Source organism: Bufo bufo, chromosome 6 (assembly GCF_905171765.1).
Source record: "Bufo bufo chromosome 6, aBufBuf1.1, whole genome shotgun sequence".
NCBI lineage: Eukaryota > Metazoa > Chordata > Amphibia > Anura > Bufonidae > Bufo > Bufo bufo.
Window position 1 is genome coordinate 325375174 of NC_053394.1, and position 18137 is coordinate 325393310.

The window sequence follows — 18137 nt, forward strand, 5'->3', positions numbered from 1 at the left end:
ATGGTGGCTCACTTATTAAACAACTGGAATTAAGGTGCTTTGCTATATAGAGCTTCACCGAAGAGCTATGTAGGTACAAATAGTGGCTGGTTAATTAGCAAGCACTCTCAACATTTGAAGTTGCATAAAAAAGTCAAATATTTTAATTATGAAGTAAAAAAATCATAGAAAAATTATATAAAATAGTCCGACTGGACGAAAATGCACCAAAAGTATATTATGCCCAATAATTCATCAAATTAACCACTCACAACATCACATAATTTCATATAGAACATCTTAAAAAAACTCATATAATTAAATCAAAATAAAAATGTGGTTCCCTGATTGTATCTGTTATCTCATGATACTGAAGTAGAAAGTTCATACTTACATACGGTAGTTAGTCCGTAGGTCCAAAATAAATCCAATATGAATTCCAAAGTGTTTCAAAAAACTATATAAAGTCCCAAAAAAGATATAAAGTCTAAAATATATATTTGTTGTCCTAAAAAATAATATGTCCCAAAACAATCCAAAAGGTGTTGGTGAAAAATTATGTGCAACTAATTGTGATGAAAAGATAATAAAAAAAATGAAACGTGACTTAATAGATGATGCTTTCCAATAGTACTTGTTAATTCATGATCAGTACATGTAAATTCATATGGTGCTTATGATTGTATATGCTCAGTTAATAAAACGTGCCTTTGAACTGAAAATGTGTCTTGAATGCTTTGCTTAATATATTCACCTTGTGTGTCAAATAATCATTTCAAGTTCAGACATGAGATTAATATTGCTACTATGTAGCTACATTATCACTCCGTTGTCTATAGTAAAAGCGGTTTGTATTGGAGCCGTTCCTTTGTATTGAGCACAGTGGTTGCAGAGGCTGTTCCCTGAGATTGGCGTCCCACGTGTTGGTGGATTCGGGACACGTGGGATTCCACCAACACATGGGACGCCACGTGGGACGCAAAGCTCGGGGAACAGCCTCTGCAACCACTGTGCTCGATACAAAGGAACGGCTCCAATACAAACTGCTCTTACTATACAGTATATATAATATACGGTATATATTTATATATATATTTTAGACTTTATATCTTTTTTTGGACTTTATATAGTTTTTTTTAAACACTTTGGAATTCATTTCGGATTTATTTTGGACCTACGTACTAACTATGTAACCTATGAACTTTCTACTTCGGTATCATGAGATAACAGATACAATCAGGGAACCAAATTTTAATTTTGATTTAATTATATGAGTTTTTTAAGATGTTCTATATGAAATTATGTGATGTTGTGAGTGGTTAATTTGATGAATTATTGGGCATAATACTTTTGGTGCATTTTCTATATAATTTTTATATATTTTTTTACTTCATAATTAAAATATTAGATTTTTTAATGCAACTTCAAATGTTGAGAGTACTACTTTTCTTTTACAGTGTTGTATTTTGCACCAAAATATTTTGCCCTTTTATTTTCTGTCATATTGAAAGGTGATGTTTGGGTTCAGGGCTGAACCCAGCTATAAGCTTTTCTTTTACTATATATGAGTGAAGCATCAGAGAATTTCCTTGCTCTGATGCTCCCCTTTGCCTTGCGCTGCGTTGATCAGGGCAATGTCTGTTTACTGCTGGTAACGTACCGGGCTTCACATCATTATGCTAGGCGTAGACTTCCACCTAGCAGTGATCCCAGTGGCGTCACTGGCACAGATGGGCGGGTGATAGCACTGCCCTAGGCTGTTTTAGAGGCGGGTTCTATGCAAAGTAGTATAGTAACCGCCTCCAAAACAGTCTAGGGCAGTGCTATAGACCGCCCATCCGTGCCGGTGACATCACTGGGCTCACTGGTAGGCAGAAGTCTCCGCCTAGCATAATGATGTGAAGCCCGGTACGTTACCAGCAGTAAACAGACATTGCCCTGATCAAGGCAGCGCAAGGCAAGATGTGAACCCAGTCAGGGTCGGCTCCAGGTTCACATGGACCCTTGGGCGATAAAGCCTCAGTGGGCCCCCTTGTGGCAATTTTCCCAACAGACACGGCAATGAAGCTGCATGTGTTATAGATGTTGCCGAAAACAATAGACAGAACACGCTACAGAGCGGATATATGTGAATCAATCCTTATACCCCTACTTTTTAATCCCTCAGGTCTACTCAGTATTCTGTTTTTACTGTACACCCTCTAAAGAGAAACAGACATTGAATATGAAAATAAATTTCAATATGAACGCTGATAGCACTATACTGCTGCCTGCCCCTGTGCCCGCAATGCCCAATAAATATCAGTATGATGATATTTAAATTTGGAGCACAGCAGGGCAGGCTGCAGCAGACTAGGGTTGTCAGGATACCAAAATTTTGATTTGATTTCTATACCATAAAGTATTGCGATACTCAATACCACGCGAAAAAAATAAAACACCAAAAAAAACGCGCGTATTCCGCATTTTATGGAACGTCCGGCCCATAATCGAACAGTCCGATCCTATTTTTTGGGGGGAGAAGTTGACTAAAAAAAAATGTTGAATCGCGCGGTTTTTATTAATTTATTTTTTCTGTTACGGTACTCACCGCATAGGAGATATTTTTGATATTTTAAGTTTGGACATTACAGACGTGGCGATATGTAATATGTTTATTTATTTATTGTTTATATATTTTATATGTAAAATTGGGAAAGAGGGTGATTTATACTTAATATTTTGGTGGGGGATTTTTTCGCCTTTTTTTAAACTTTTTATTTAATACCTATCGTCCCCCTTAGGGGCTAGAACCTGGGATCTTTTCATCCCTTGTCCTATTCACCCTAATAGAGCTCTATTAGGGGGAATAGGACCTCACACTCTCCCTGCTACCCTGTGCATAGTACACACACAGCAGCAGGGAGATTACCATGGCAGCCAGGGCTTCAGTAGCGTCCTGGCTGCCATTGTAACCGATCGGAGCCCCAGGATTACACTGCTGGGGCTCCGATCAGAAGCTGCCACTGCCACCAATGATTTTAATACTGGGGGGTTAGGGGGGGGCGCAATGCGCAACCAATGATTTTAATACTGGGAGGGGTTCGGAGGCACACTGCGCCACCATTGACTTTAATACGGGGGGGGGAGGGTGCACTGCGCCACCAATGATAATTAACCTTTAATACAGATACAGGAGGAGGGTGCGGCAGAATCACATAGCCGGCACTCGACCTCTGACAGGGAGCTGCGATCAGCGGCAGGTAACCCCTCAGGTGCCGTACCTAAGGGGTTAACTGCCACCAATCTCAGCTCCCTGTCAGAGGTCGGGTGTCGGCTATGTGATTCTGCCGCACCCGCCTCCTGTATTTGTATTAAAGGTTAATTATCATTGGTGGCACAGTGGCCACAGCCCCTCCCCTCCTCCGCCCACTCTCTACTCATTGGCGGCGGCAGCACAGGGGGAAGGGAGGGACTGCTTCCTTCTCCCCTGTGCTGCTGAGGGAACATGGAGCACGCTGAGAGCAGCACGCTCCATGTTCCTCTATTCTAGGAAGGGACAGGGTGATATTTAAAGGGACCGCGACTGCCGGAGTGGGCCACCTAAGGAACAGTGGGCCCCGGCACTTGCCCGGGTATGCCGGGTACTGACGCCGGTCCTGTACCCGGTACGTCAACACCAGTAAACAAACAGACCTTGCCCTGATCAATGCAGCGCAAGGTTAGGGGGAGCATTGGAGCAAGGAAATGCTCCAATGCTCTACTCATATATAGTAAAAGAATAAAGAATAGCTTATATCCAGGGTCAGCCCTGAACCCGGACATCCCCTTTAAGAATAGTGTTTTCTATGTGTCGTAAAATGTGAACGATTCATAAAAAGTGCCGATGATTGTGAAAATCTGTCAAATTTTTTTCATCTAAGGCAATGTGTATGGAAGATGCAACTAACTGCACCATGTCATGGTGTATATGGCGACTGTGCGTCACGACGTGCCACAGGGATGCCTATTTGCGAGACAATATGCCATACCATTTTTTATTCAACCTTGGATCTGGTATAATTTCAGACAACCAGATGTGACTCAACATGGCTTAGGCTATAACAAGACAAGCTGCAAATTATGCTTACACAAAAAAGTATCAGAAGATATATAATACCATCCAGTGCAATGTCAGCGCCATATAAGATATCTCACCATCATGATTGGAATTCCCCAGTGTCCAGGGCTCGTCCGAATCAAAATGTGTATCTCCTCCTATTCCAGGTCCAGGGAAATAGGCATGTGCTAAAAATCCACCCTCCCCATCAAATGGAGAGCTGTCTCCATGAAATCCAGAAGCAAAAAATATCATAATGTCGGCCTCTTTATGCGACGTTTTAATTTCTTGATAGGGGATTTCTTCAAATGTAAGAGGAGTCACCTTCTGCCACACATCAAAGGCCTGGCGGATTGCTTTTCTAGTGTCCAGTTCTCCTACTTTAGGAGTATAATTGTGTATGCTGGAAAGAAAGACAAGAAACGGAAGATAAAAAATGAATTACAAACATGGACCCTCTAGGTACGTTATAGGACAATGTATGTATAAAAGGGTATGTTCACCTAGGAATACTCATTTACCACTAACACCTAAAAAATAGATTAACTGTAAATACTGTATAATTCATTACTTATCTTGTACCGTTCCTATGCCACAGCCTGTATTATAACCCAGAGCAGCATGCACAATTCTGCTCAAAGCAAACAACAACCTGGTTGACACATGACCTCCTATAATGTAATGTGAAAGTTTTTTTTTTTCGATTGAGCAGCTATGAAGCTAACACTGATGCTAGAGGTTTTCAGGCCTGCTACGGTGTGTATCACATTGATGTACGTCCCCTATTGTGTTGTGTTGTGCAGTTTAAAAAATGTAACACGTTAAAGTTGTTGTGCAAAAATTGGGAGAGGGGGTGTTGTCAACCCAGCTCCCCCCATCCCCAACTTGGCCAGACCTGTAAAGGAAAGATTACTTACTTGCTTCCGGCAGAGGCTCCCTGCTCCTTCCTCTTCTGGCCTGCGATGCTCTGCTGGGCTCCCTCGCTGTAAACATCCAGTTTGATAAGAGACCCGATGACCATTTGTCATGATGTAAGGGGAGTCGGTCACCACCGCAGCCAGTGATTGGCTGCGGTGATGTTAAACCAGATGTTTACAACCAGGGAGCCCAGCGGAGCATCACAGACCAAGAGGAGAAGGAGCGGGGCGGGGGGGGGGGGGGGCAGCACATGGAGGCAGGTGAGTAATCTTCCCTTCACAGGTCCAGCCAGAATACAAGCTGCCATGTTTTTCTAATCCTGGTCAACCCCTTGTAGAATAATGATAAAAGATTCTTTGAAAATGCAGTTAAGGTGAAATTGATTGCCACTCTATAGAAGCTAGAAAATTTCCTTCAATCTACACAGTTGAGTCACATTATTATGACCACAAGATAATACGCAGAGTAACCACCATATGTAGCACCGACAGCAACTAGACAGGCTGAGCGTGATTCAGTAAGGTCCTGGTAGGTTGTCTCGGGTATCTAGGGCCATGCTGACTGCAGTGTGTCCCACAGCTGCTGGAAGGTGTGTGGGGGGAGGATCCATTGAACGAACATGATGATCAAGGTGGTCCCACAGATGCTCAGTTGGGTTCAAGTCTGGAGAATTAGGAGACCAGGGTAGTACTTGGAAGTCTTGGTCATGCTCTTCCAACCAATGTTGGACACTATTACCCATGTCACATGTCTTATTGTCTTCCTGGAAGATATCACCCTCCCCAGGGAAGACAATCAGCTTGTATGGGTCTACGTAATCTCCAAGGATGAATTCCTACCCATCGGTTGAAAGAGTCTTCCATATGGATTAGTGGGCCCATAGAATGCCTCGAAAACACTCCCCAGACCACAGCGCTGCCACCACCAGCTTGTGCTCTGCCAGCAATGGTTGCAGGATATTTGTTCTCTGATGTTTCTCGCTTGACGTTCCAATGTTCATTAGTATTGATCGTGAATATTCTAATTGCGAATTTTTATTGCGAATATTGGCACTATATATTAGTAATCGTGAATATTCTAGATTTTTTTAAATCAGTAACCTCTCTTCTTGCTTGTGCTTGTGGGCCAATGAGAAGGCTGCAATGTCTTTGTCTGAGCTTAGCAACATCCCTAGCAACCAATAGGAAAGTTGCCTAGCCCTTTACTATATAAGAACCTCCCCAGCAGCCATTTTCTGAGAGAGAGCAGTGACATTGCTGTGCTCTGTGCTTTCATCTGGATCCTATTCCTTATCCAATCACATTAGATAGTTAGTTGGCTCATATATATAATACAGATAGTCAGTGTATGTTAGATAGTGATATAGTGTAGCTGATAGGTTCCAGTGCAGGGTGTTAGGTAGTGTGATAGGAATTACTGTTTCTCTGCTGTCCATATACACATGCTACAGACATAGTGCTGTGATGTCACAACAATCAGTAATATCTACACAACCCGATAAAATGTGAAGTTGCATGTATCGCGAATCATTAGTGCTGTTTTACGCAACCGTGAATATAATGATTGGAGATCACCAATTCTAGAATTCGCTAATTTATTGCGAATATTATACGAAAAATTCACGAAATATCGAGAAAACTAATATTGCCTATGCTGCTCATCACTTATGTTCATCCATTCGATGAAGCAGAAAACGTGACTCATCAGAGAAGTAACCTTTTGCCAATCAGCAGAGATCCAATTCCGATACTGCTGCAAAAAGTTAAGCTTTTTCTGCCGATGTAACTTGAGGGCTTGAGAAAGACCGAGAGGTCGAAACGTCGCAATTTTGGGTGAATAAACCAGCATGAATTGAAGACCGGCGAGTGCTGCAGTTTTATTTTTGATTTATTCTGCCGATGTTACTTCGTTATCAGAGGTGCAGTGACCATCCGTCTGCTTTGAAGACCCATACGCAGTAGGGTGAACTGTTTTAGACACACGTCTAGTAGCCCCTGGTTCATTCTGGTGGTGAGCTGCTCCACTGTAGTGTGTCAGTCCACCTTCGCGCACTTTTATAGCTGACCTTCACCTCTCATATCAATGGCACATGGGGCTCTGCAGTTTCCACGTCACTTATTCACAATGGAGTCATTTGTCCATTCAAAATACACTTTCATCACAGCAGCACGCAAACAGTTCACAAACTGCGCAGTTTTAGAAATACCGCCACCCTTGGCCCGAAAGCCAATAATTACGCCTTTTTGCAACTCTGATAAAATACTTCTTTTACCCACAACAGCATGGAAGGATATGTGTGCAGACAGCCTATAGCACACCTTATATACCCACCAAGCCAGCTCACCACACTTCATGAACTACACGCTGTCGAAAGTAGGAAAGTGGTGACAATAATTGTACTTAGCTGTGTGTTTTCACTAGTATTCATTATTTTTCCAATCAGTATCTTCATTTCTTCCTGGTCTGGCGGACTGGACAAAGTCTGTCTACCGGGCACCATTAGCTTTGTGCAAGGCCCACCATTACCCACCTCTTTAGAAGGAGATCATACCTGTATGTAATGTGCTTTTGTCTCCACTTCTGGCCTGTTAGTGCATATCTCTTGTTCCGTCTTTTATGGCTTAAGTGAGGAAGGTCAGGTACACCGCAGCGAGGCTTTTTCATCCACCTACATGACAATTACAAAGGAAATAAAGAGCACACACCACTGTGATCACTGATCCACAAGACCGGGAAATACATCAAAGTTAGCATTCCTTATTACAAGCAGCCACAAGGCAGTGCGGAGAATAGACCTGAAGCTTGTCTTTGACTGTATAGTGAATTCCAGTCTTTCCTGAATGATATTGCATTGCTATTATATTCAACTTTCTCTACAGTGTGCAACGGCAATTTCTACTCTTTGAAAAAATTCCCTGCTCTATGAAGTAGACTGAGTATTACTGAAATACCCTGCACATTACCTGATATATACGGTAACAACTGTGCTATAGGGCTCCTAGAACTAATATATACTCTAAGTGAAAGCTATGTATATTCCATGGCATGAGAACGGAGTGAGGACTATGTAAAGCAGCAACATATAAGAGTCCAATTTTAACTTTATTAAAGTAGCACTCCCACAAAACATTTTTATTCTCTTATTCGCTGTTAGGAAGGCCCCTGATGTAAACTGTAGTGAAGGAAGTTTTCCTACCAGTGACTGTGTTTTGAGTTCCTTCCTTCTGATCCTCAGCTGTGTCATGTGACCAACAATCTGATCTCCAACTGACACAGGACAGGAAGTCAGTTACTTCTCTATTCCGTCCTATGAGACTGACATTGGTGCTCCCATAGGAATACTTAGAGAAATTGGCTTTGTGCCCACACGTAAGATGCTGTGTTATTTGGAGAGATCAGATTGTTGGTCACATCACACGGCTGAGGACTAGAAGGGAGGTTATAACTCACTTATACAGGCATTAGTAAGAAGATTACCTTTTCTGCGGTTTACATCATGTACCTTTCTAACAGCTCAGAGAACAAACATTTTTTGTGGGAGGGCTTCTTTAAAAGGTACAAAAATTCTCTTATATAAGAGACAGCTGTCAGTGGCTTCGCTCCCCAAAAACATGCACATTTATCTCAATGGGGAGAGATACAGCAGCCAGTGGGAGAGTGCTGTGAGGAGGATGGGAGTGGTAGTAGCACTAGCAATGATAGCTGTACACACACGTCACAGTGGCAATCCTCACACAGATACTCCCTGCCCTGGGGCCATGCAGTGATAGGTGGGTGCACCCTTTCCACCAGGCACTCCCTGATGTGGAGGCTCTTGCCCGGTGGTGATTGGGGTGTCCTGAGGGGTAGTAGCATCGGCAATGATAGCTGTACACATGGGTCACAGTGGCAATCCTCACACCGATACCCCCTGAGGCCGTGCAGTGATAGGTGGGTGCACCCTTTCTTTCCTGGTGGTAATTGAGATGCCCTTGTAGGTAGGTGAATTTGAAATGCACCCAACAAGACACAAGCTAATCAGATACCAAAAATATATTTTCATATTTGCAACCTTCACTTTGCTAAAGAAAGAAGTAAACATAATCTGCAGGTATGGATGAATCATTTCTATGGTCTGGATCTAATTGTTTCGGGTCAATGAAAATTGTTCCCACTGGTCTAAAATTCATCACAACCACTTAAAAAATCTTCTCAGCCGCCAATCATAATTGCAGTGTCATGACAATTCCCATGTGGTGCACAGCAGGAAAACTATTCCAAATGTAGAAATAAATGAACGGTTCTCAGACCAAGATAAAATGTGTTTATCTGATGAATGAAGAAATCTCTTAGGGAACTTTCTCCGGGCTAAACCCCCTTTATACCGGCTCTCTGCTCTGGATAAACTGTAGATAGATAACTACAGATGGAGCTACTGCAGAACAGCTGATCAGGGAGGGTAAATGACACCGGACCCCTGCCAATCCTGAGAATAGGCCATCAATGGTATAAGGGTAAACAACCCCTTTAAACACTTAAAGGAGTTGTGTCATCTCAGACTTTGATGACCTATCACTAGCATATGCCATCAAAGTCAGATAGATATGGGTCCTACCTCTCGGACCTGCACCTAGATCCAAAACAGGCTCTTGAAAGTGAAGGAGAGCGCACTACACATGCGCGGCATGCTTTCCATTCATTTCTATGGGTGCTCCAAAAATTGCTGAGCTAGCACGCTTAGCTATTTTCAGAAGTCCCATAGAAATGAATGGAGACTGCACCGAGCAAGCGCTCAGCTATTTTTGCAAGTCTCATAGAAACGAATGGGGAGTGGCCACGCATGCACAGTTGCTCTCCGCTCACTTCGGGGGTCCCATTCTGGAGATATGTGCAGGTCCCAGAGGTGGTCCCTAGCCATATTCCACCAATGTATCAGATGAGAAACCCCTTTAAGAACCTACACATTTTGCTCTTACAGACATTGACCATTATTTTATTATTTGTTTACGTTAACATGTCCTTTAATAATTTTGCAAGGATACAGGTGATTGAGTTCTTGGTTTTTTTTGCAGGACAAGTTGTTCTTTTTACATTTAGGGGGAATATATATATATGTTAGCATTTAACCACTACTAAAGGGGTAGTATCACCTTGCAGTCAGTACCGCCAGGTGGCTGGGAAACAGTGGAGCGCTCAGATGCTTGCTGTTTCCGTTGCTCCCATGCACCGCCGGGCTGCTCCGCTGTTTCCCAGCCAATAATAATATTTGTGTCGCTTTTTTACATTCATTTTAACATTTACATAACTTTTTAATATATTTTTATGCTAATAGATCAGTGATGGAGAACCTTTTACAGACTGAGTGCCTAAACCCAAAACCCACTTATCTATTTATCGCAAAGTGCCAACACGACAATTTAACCTGAATACTACAGTCCAATATAGTATATCTTCCATGTACTTTATCATTTAGCTATAATAGCCTGCCTACATTTAGTGCGCTGCCTGTGCTGTTCACAGTGCGCCCTGCTCTGATGAATGGCAGGAAAAGTCTAAGGCATATTGGTACACCATAGACTTTTTCCAGGGTGCAGGAGCCCACAGAGAGGGCTCTGAGTGCCGCCTCTGGCACTCGTGCCATAGGTTCTCTACCACTATAATAGATGAATATCTAGACCTGATACCTCTTGCCCGCGGTGTGGAATGGGACCTGCTTCCATATTGCATGTTTTGGGAGTGCGCACGTCTATCAGGCTTTTGGACAGGTGTGTTGAAGACTATTTGGGACGCTTACCAAGTCAGAGTGCCCCCTGACCCTATCATATGTACAGCGCTATGGAATGAATGGCACTTTAATAATAAATGTTTCTGTAGGGAAAGCTATGAGGGTGCTATGGTAATTGGGTGGGGTGCTCTAACGGGTTATCGCACTTAGTTCGATTTGGGTGTGCTGGATCTGTGAGATGTAATGGTAGGATCTGATAACCGTCTGTTCGCTAGGGGTTGGGTGGGGCTCCTGGGACACAGCTGTTAATACAGTGCTATGTGGGATGCTATTGTCCCTATTGTTTGTATACAGTTCAAAAAATGTGTTTAAAAAAAATAGATGAATATCACTGAACATTGCTTTTTAATACATACTGGCATATTTCTGCACATAGTATACAAAGTAATGCAAAACACACAAGCCTGTATCATGGCTTACTTTCGATAAGCCCTATTACGCAATTACATGAGACATCTGATCGCAGCACTGATAGGGTTAAGTGTTGAGATCGCTTGTTGGGGTAAGTTAGAGCCAGCTAAACGCGGCTGTGAATGGTTCTCCATTTAATAAAAGGAGATACAGGATATATGGAAAGAGATGGTCTTGGTAAGAAACTGGAGGCCAACGTGGATGATGGATGTATTACTATGGAGGACCCTGTCAGTACAGAAGTGACTGCACCCAAATCCTTGCTGGCCGATTCTCCTGGCTGCTATGCAGAAAATGTATCTGATATCAAATCTGATCACACATATTGTCATTTGCTTGAACCTTCATACGAAAACTACTCACTCGATAGTCATTTGGTCCAGCACTCCAGTCACCGGAATCCCGTAGAACTGCTGCATTGTTGCAACTGCGGACTGCATAGCTTTTCCTGAATGTAAAGCTGATATCCTAATATCGTAAGGGAGCAAATAGCCATATGTCTTCAACCAGCTCTGTAGAGAGAGGAAAAGTCAACCATGAATATCTGACGTGACTTGAAAACATTCATTTTTTGCTTTGGTCATGGCCAAAAATGACTTAAAGGAAATGTGTCACCAGGATTTTTTTTTTCTGCCACTTAAAACCAGATAGTAACCCATATCCTTTTATCTTTTCTGTTTTTATTTTCTGATTGCAAATTTTATATTCTATTTCCAGAACATGATTATGGAGGCGGCCATCTTGCCTGTGCTGTTTTTAACAGCATATAGAGAACTGCTTTACAGCAGCCACATGGGATGGGACAGGAGCTGATTCATTGACTTCTATGGGAGAGTTTTCTAGGCATGTTCTGTGACCTGTGCAGAGGTCAGGAGGTAGTAGATAAGCTTTGAAAATCACCTATTGTGACTGATCGATCATGTGTTATCTATACATAGAGGTAATATCTGGCATTCTAATCATGCCTGTAATAATAAGCAGATAACTGCAGCAAAGAGATCTATACAGACCAAGAAGTGGTGCTTATTATAAGTCTTAGTGGCCAGTGCGAAAACTGCAGGATTTTACGTTTTTCATTTAAATAGATAAATGACATGTTCCCTTTAGGAACACTAAAACCATTACAGAGAAGTGAGAACATTGATGATTAAACATTTACAGTAAATGTCAAAAGTGATCTTTCGGAAAATGGCATGACCTGTAAAACTTATCAACCATGGTTCAGAATACTTACTGCACAGGGAAAGACCAAACGCTATAGGAGAGAGCTGGGGAAATCCAGGATCCAGTTGTACCTTGACTGGCCTAACAACCAAGAAGCTTTATAGCTATTGACTAATGGATGTCTGGATTTTGACTAGTGATGTTATTGCCAATGTGTTGGTACAGCAATATCAAAATGGGTACTATTATCTACAAATATTATACCAACACTGTCTGCTTTGGATTTTTTTAAAATAAATTTCCAACAATATGATGTTTGCTAAGTTATCAGCCATAATCTGTGGCATAATTCCTTGTAGCGCCACTACAGGGGAAATGAAGCATTGCACATTTCACTTTTAATTCAAGGATCTGTCCATATAATGCATGGATATTTTGGGTCATCTTTCCCTCTGATATGGTTGCCCTAATACAGCCTTCATTTTCGCTTTTGCCTCTGGCTTTTGCTCTCATACTGTAATTGCTCTGCTCTGAGTCCTACGGGCAGTACAGGGGTGCACCACCAATGAGGCCAGGTGAGGTGATCGCCTCAGGCAGCACCAGGTAGGGGCAACAGGGGGGCAGCGGAAGGTCCATGGGCAATGAGCGCTTTCATTGTGGCAAAAGGGTTAGGTTAAGAAATTGGCATTGGGGGTGGGGGAGTTTCAGTTTTCGTCTTGGGCAGCAGAAAGGCTAGGTGCACCCCTGAGGCAGTAAGTGATAGATCAGTGACACTGAACTTCTGTCCCCTAACTGAAGAGTCTCAGTGTAGCCTATATGATGCTGTCTGTCTTTCCTGCATCCTGCTTGTGATTGATATTCCTCTTCCTGTCAGCTATGACAAACAGGAAGCAGAAGAGAGCAGTTTGAAGATGCATTTCATAGAATACACTGGAGATTCTGCACACAGCACTCAACAATATTATAGACAGAGTGTCAGGGAAGTTTTGTAACTCTGCAGAAGCTAATCTTTGTATGGACTCACTGCTTTCCTGGTCTCAGGCAGAAATGATATCTTCAGCAGCACTTTATGGATAGGGGGCATACAGAAGAACAAGGAGAGAAGAGCTTGCTGGGGAAGGGTCTGAAAGCCGTCATGAGGGATGATGTAATCCTGTAGTTAACTGTCGGCCACAAAGAATACGTCTGTCTACACAAAAGAGCAAGCTCTGGACTAGTGGTCAGACTCGGGGCCACGTGGCAAGGTTGACCATAAGGGTTCTAGTTAACTCCACAACACATAGCGTTTTTGACTACAAAGACTGAGTGTTAGAGCCCGAGGGATTAAATCCCCATGTCTTCAGCCTGCAGCTTGTGGTTTGGCCCGCAAGTGGGGGGGGGGGGGTATTTGGCTCATTTCTGCTCCCCCCGGCATGTTAGGTCACTACCTTTTCTCTCTCCCCCTCCCCTACGGTACATCCAAGATGGTCCTATCTGTCCCTCCCCTAGAGTGATTAAATAGGAGGGCTTACCTTCACCCCGGTCTCTTTTCACTGGCACCTCCCCCAAGCTGTTTCCCGCCCTTGTTGTTTGTTGTGATCGTTTGCTCACATATTTTCTTTTGCAGTTACCATTTTTCAAGTCATAGCTGGAGGTCGGTTCAAAGAATATACTTAGAGAGAGGAGAAGGCGGACTTGCCCACTGGAGTGCAGTGGTGGCATATCGCTTCTCACACTCCTGGAAGTGGTTGTGGTTTTTAAAAAAAGTTTGTGATTTGCGAAATGAAAGAAAAAAATAAGTTAAATAAAGCTGTGACCGACCCTCATTCCAACAAAATCATTATCGTGTGTTTATTTTGTTTTGTGGGAAAGACATGTGTTTAGGTGGTTGGGATTTAGTTCTCGACAGTCAACATATATGGATGTAACTGAGCAGGTATAAAACAATTTTTACAAGTAGCATATTGCCGGTGAGTTTAGCAAAACATGTAAAAAAAATGCAGCCAGAGCACTTTTTTAATGTCTTCCACACATGACCATATTGTTGTAAGAGCCTTCAAAGCAATATTTATTATTAATCATGGTTAGCATTATTCTCCCAAAGGAGATCCAACACCGATCTTGTTCTTAACCCAAGGGACTGTATAAGGGACTGTTCTAGCCATAATAGATCCATCTAATTTGGTCTAATCATGAGTCAGAAGATGAGTTTTAATAGCATATGTGAAAGTGCTGATAACAGACAACCCAATAGTGGTGTACGGCTAGCTTTATGGTAACAGATTTTTTTAATGATTCTTTTTAATTAGATGCTTAGCTACCAACTCTTGCAATGATATCTTCTGCTATCTTAACTCTGGTTTCTCCTATAGCTCCATCCGAAAGGTGAAGGAAGCCTGCCATATGTATTCAAGGAGGCAGCCAGTTTATCCACCCTCCCCTCTTCCAGTGCTAGTACATGAGAAGGAAAATCTTAAAGGGGTTGTCTGAGATTTTGATATTTATGGCCTATGTTCAGGATAGGTCATCAATATCAGATCGTCAGGGGTATGACTCCCCCCACCCCGACGATCAGCTATTTGAAGCTGCTGTGGAGCTCCGTTGAGTGCTGTGGCCTCTTCCTAGGCCAGTAACGTCACTTTTCATCCATCACATGGCCTAGGTGCAGCTCAGTCCCACTATATAGTGGACGGCACTGTGCTTGGAAGTTGTGATGCTCACTGAAGTCTCGCAGCCTCCTCAAAGACCTGATCGGCGGGAGGGCCGGGTGTCACGCCTCGCCAATCTGATATTAATGACCTATCCTGAGGACATCCAGAAACCCCCTTTAAGCTGCTTTGCCTCTGGATAAGGGCAGATTACTGCAACAGAAACCTTCCCCTATTATTGTGTCTGTAAAGCAGAGCAACCAGTCTTGGCACTGCCTATTGAACAGCTGAAGAGATGGGGGGGGGGGGGGGGGTGCTTGGAAGGGATGGAGCCCTTATTTATTTTCCAGATATCTGTATAAATCTTTTCTTCCTTGAGAAGGTCTTGCAGTTGGACAGACAGACGTTTTCTCTTTCTTATTCATTCCTGGGTTTGGTGTCCCTTTAATCTTCTATAATCAAATATTTCCTTTAACTCGATATACACATATCCCTAAAACAAGGCCGGAAAAATACTGGTCCTGTGAACTAGAGATCTAAAGGTCCGCGTACAGCGGTATGGCGCTGATAATTATAGTCTGGCTCCTTTGGACTCTAAAGCAGCTTTAATCAACCCCCAGTAAAAATGTGCTGCCTTCTTCTTCCTTCAGTCTCCCGCCGGGCTGCTGCACGCCTGCTCATTTTTCTCATTCAGCCAGATATTCCTGTGTCAGCGGAAAGGATTTGCATATTCATTAGAAATCTGGTGTCTGGCTCTCCCACCTGGAGGCTTCTCACAAGAAGAGACGTGAAAGGTGAAGGGTGCAAAGAAATTCCATTTTCTTTTCCTGTCCATGTAAACAATGACATCACTGATCTAGACCGGCTGCCGAATGTAGTATTAATGTACGGCCAGAAAGCAACGCCCATATCACCATGGTTTTCCAATAAAATTCTCTTCTAGGGAGATTACAGCGCCTCCCTGAAGTAATATATAGTGGCATATGGAGTGCCTATGGGCCCATAATTTGGCCTTCTATGTGTGTGGAGGGTTTTCTTGATAGGATTCAGGCAATTCTTTTATAGCGCCAATCACAATCTGGCATTTGGGCGCCACCTGCTGTTTGTTCTTTTTCTAATCTCTCTGTCCAGCACACTGAGGTGGACACACATGCTCAGTCTGCAAATAGACACTGAATGAAGGGGTGGTCATTCACAGCCAAACTGAGTGCATAATTTAAGCCCAATTGGTCAATGGCGAATGCAGCATCTGAGAGGTTAGACAGGGGGAAGAGGCTACCCTTGTCCACCGACAGGGGCGTGAACTGTTTGTCATGGCAGCAAAGGGTCCTTCAGAGAGCCCCCTGACCTGCCATGTTACTGCACCTATTACATCCTGCCGATAAATACTCTATTCACAGCAATACATTAGTATCTAATGATCACAGGTCCAAGTTGAAAAAAGTTTAAAAAATTTTAAAAAATGAAAAATAACAAAGAAATTCCAATTCATCATATTCAAAATAAAAAAAAGAAATTTTTCGCGGACAAGAATAGGACATGTTCTATTTTTTTCTGGATCGGAATTGCGGACCCGGAAGTGCGGGTCCGCAATTCCGGATCGGGGCCGCACGTCGTGCGGCCCCATAGTAATGTATGGGTCCGCAATTCCGTTCCGCAAAATGCGGAATGGAATTGCGGATGTGTGAATAGAGCCTTAGAGTGTATTGGCTCTGATGAGCCGGAGTTATTGCTTCCCGTAGTCTCGTGAGACTTCGCGCAAAAACTTCATAAATTTATTTGTACTGTAAAAAAACATTTCCTAAACTTGGGTTCGGTTCCAAGGTACCACTTGGAACTGAAACCGAGTTTGGGAAATGTTTTATTACAGTGGATATTGATTTATGAAGTTATTATGCAAAGTCTCGCAAGACTTCGCGAAGTAATAACTTCAGCTCATAGGAGCCAATACATTGTAATACTGTACGGAGCTCCTGTTCCGTACAGTATTTAAACATAGTATTATGCGAATCGACTTCGGATGTTTCATCCGAAGTCGATTCACTCATCCCTAGCAGCTATACAATATTTTGAATATGATGAATTGGAATTTTTTTAATATTTTTCATTTTTTTATATTTTTAAAAAGTTTTTTTCAATTTGGACCTGTGATCATTAGATCATTCCTTTCACTCATCCCTAATAGTTGCCTCCAAAAATGTCCAATATACGAAAATATCATATCATATTATGGTGAACATCACACACACAAAAAAGGTCATAATTGCTATTTTTGGTCACCTCGCCTCCCCGTAAAGAAAAAATATAAAATTATCAAAAAGTTACATGTTGCCCAAAATGATAACAATAAAAACGACAGCTCACCCTGCAAAAAGTTATCCCTCACACAGTTCCATCAACAGAAAAACAATAAAACCGTAGATGTCGGAATACTGACAGAGCAAATTTTTTTTTTCTTTTTAGAAAAAGTTTTTGATTTCTTAAATGTAGTAAAACATAACAAAGTTGGCATCGCCGTAATCATAATGACCCACCGAGTTAGGTTGTCACGTTACTGTCACTGATTAGTGAGCGCAGTCAACTCTAAAACAAAACAACGACGCATTTGTGGGGTTTTTCAATCCACAAAATAATCTTTTTACAGTGGAAAACCTAATTTCCAAACTTGCTGTGGTCCTGAAGGGGTTCATTTCCCATGTGGTGCTTCCTCCACAAAGTACAGCTGATTGCTGGGGATAGCACCCCCCCCCCCCCCCCCCTCCCCTGTGATCGGTTTATTGTCTAATTGGCACAAGAAAAAAGAAACTGTCGAAAGTGGACAACCCCTTTAAGGACAAAAAAATTAGCATCTGAACAAGTTAGAAAAACGTCGGGCCCATAATTAAACTGAACATAAAGAGAAACCTTCACATTCCTAATGAGCTATTATATGTTAGAATAGCACTTCTATTAATGATTGGTAAAATTACAAGCATCATTAGTTTACCTTCTGTATGAAGATATCTTTCAGAATAATAGACTTGTCACTGCCAACCGTATATATACGATTCTTTTTTTTCTGAAGGACCATCAATTAAGTTGTGTGTTGCTTCCAAATTTACTTCAAGCACTTCACAATGGATAAAGTTTTAATCCAAACTAATTATATAAAGACATCTTACAAAGCGGCAGCTAATTAGCATGAATCCTCATGTTC

General features: G+C 42.3%; 1 protein-coding gene across 2 annotated transcripts in view; it reads right to left on the reverse strand.

The window, feature by feature from the left end:
- Positions 1-18137, reverse strand: part of MMP24 (matrix metallopeptidase 24) — a 150352-nt gene that overhangs the window by 33228 nt on the left and 98987 nt on the right. For both annotated transcript variants that reach the window (XM_040437383.1, XM_040437384.1), the window contains exons 2-4: positions 11514-11662; positions 7527-7643; positions 4156-4460 (exon numbers count right to left, since the gene is read on the reverse strand). In XM_040437383.1, the coding sequence (XP_040293317.1) occupies positions 4156-4460; positions 7527-7643; positions 11514-11662 (571 nt within the window). The remainder of the gene's footprint in view (positions 1-4155; positions 4461-7526; positions 7644-11513; positions 11663-18137) is intronic.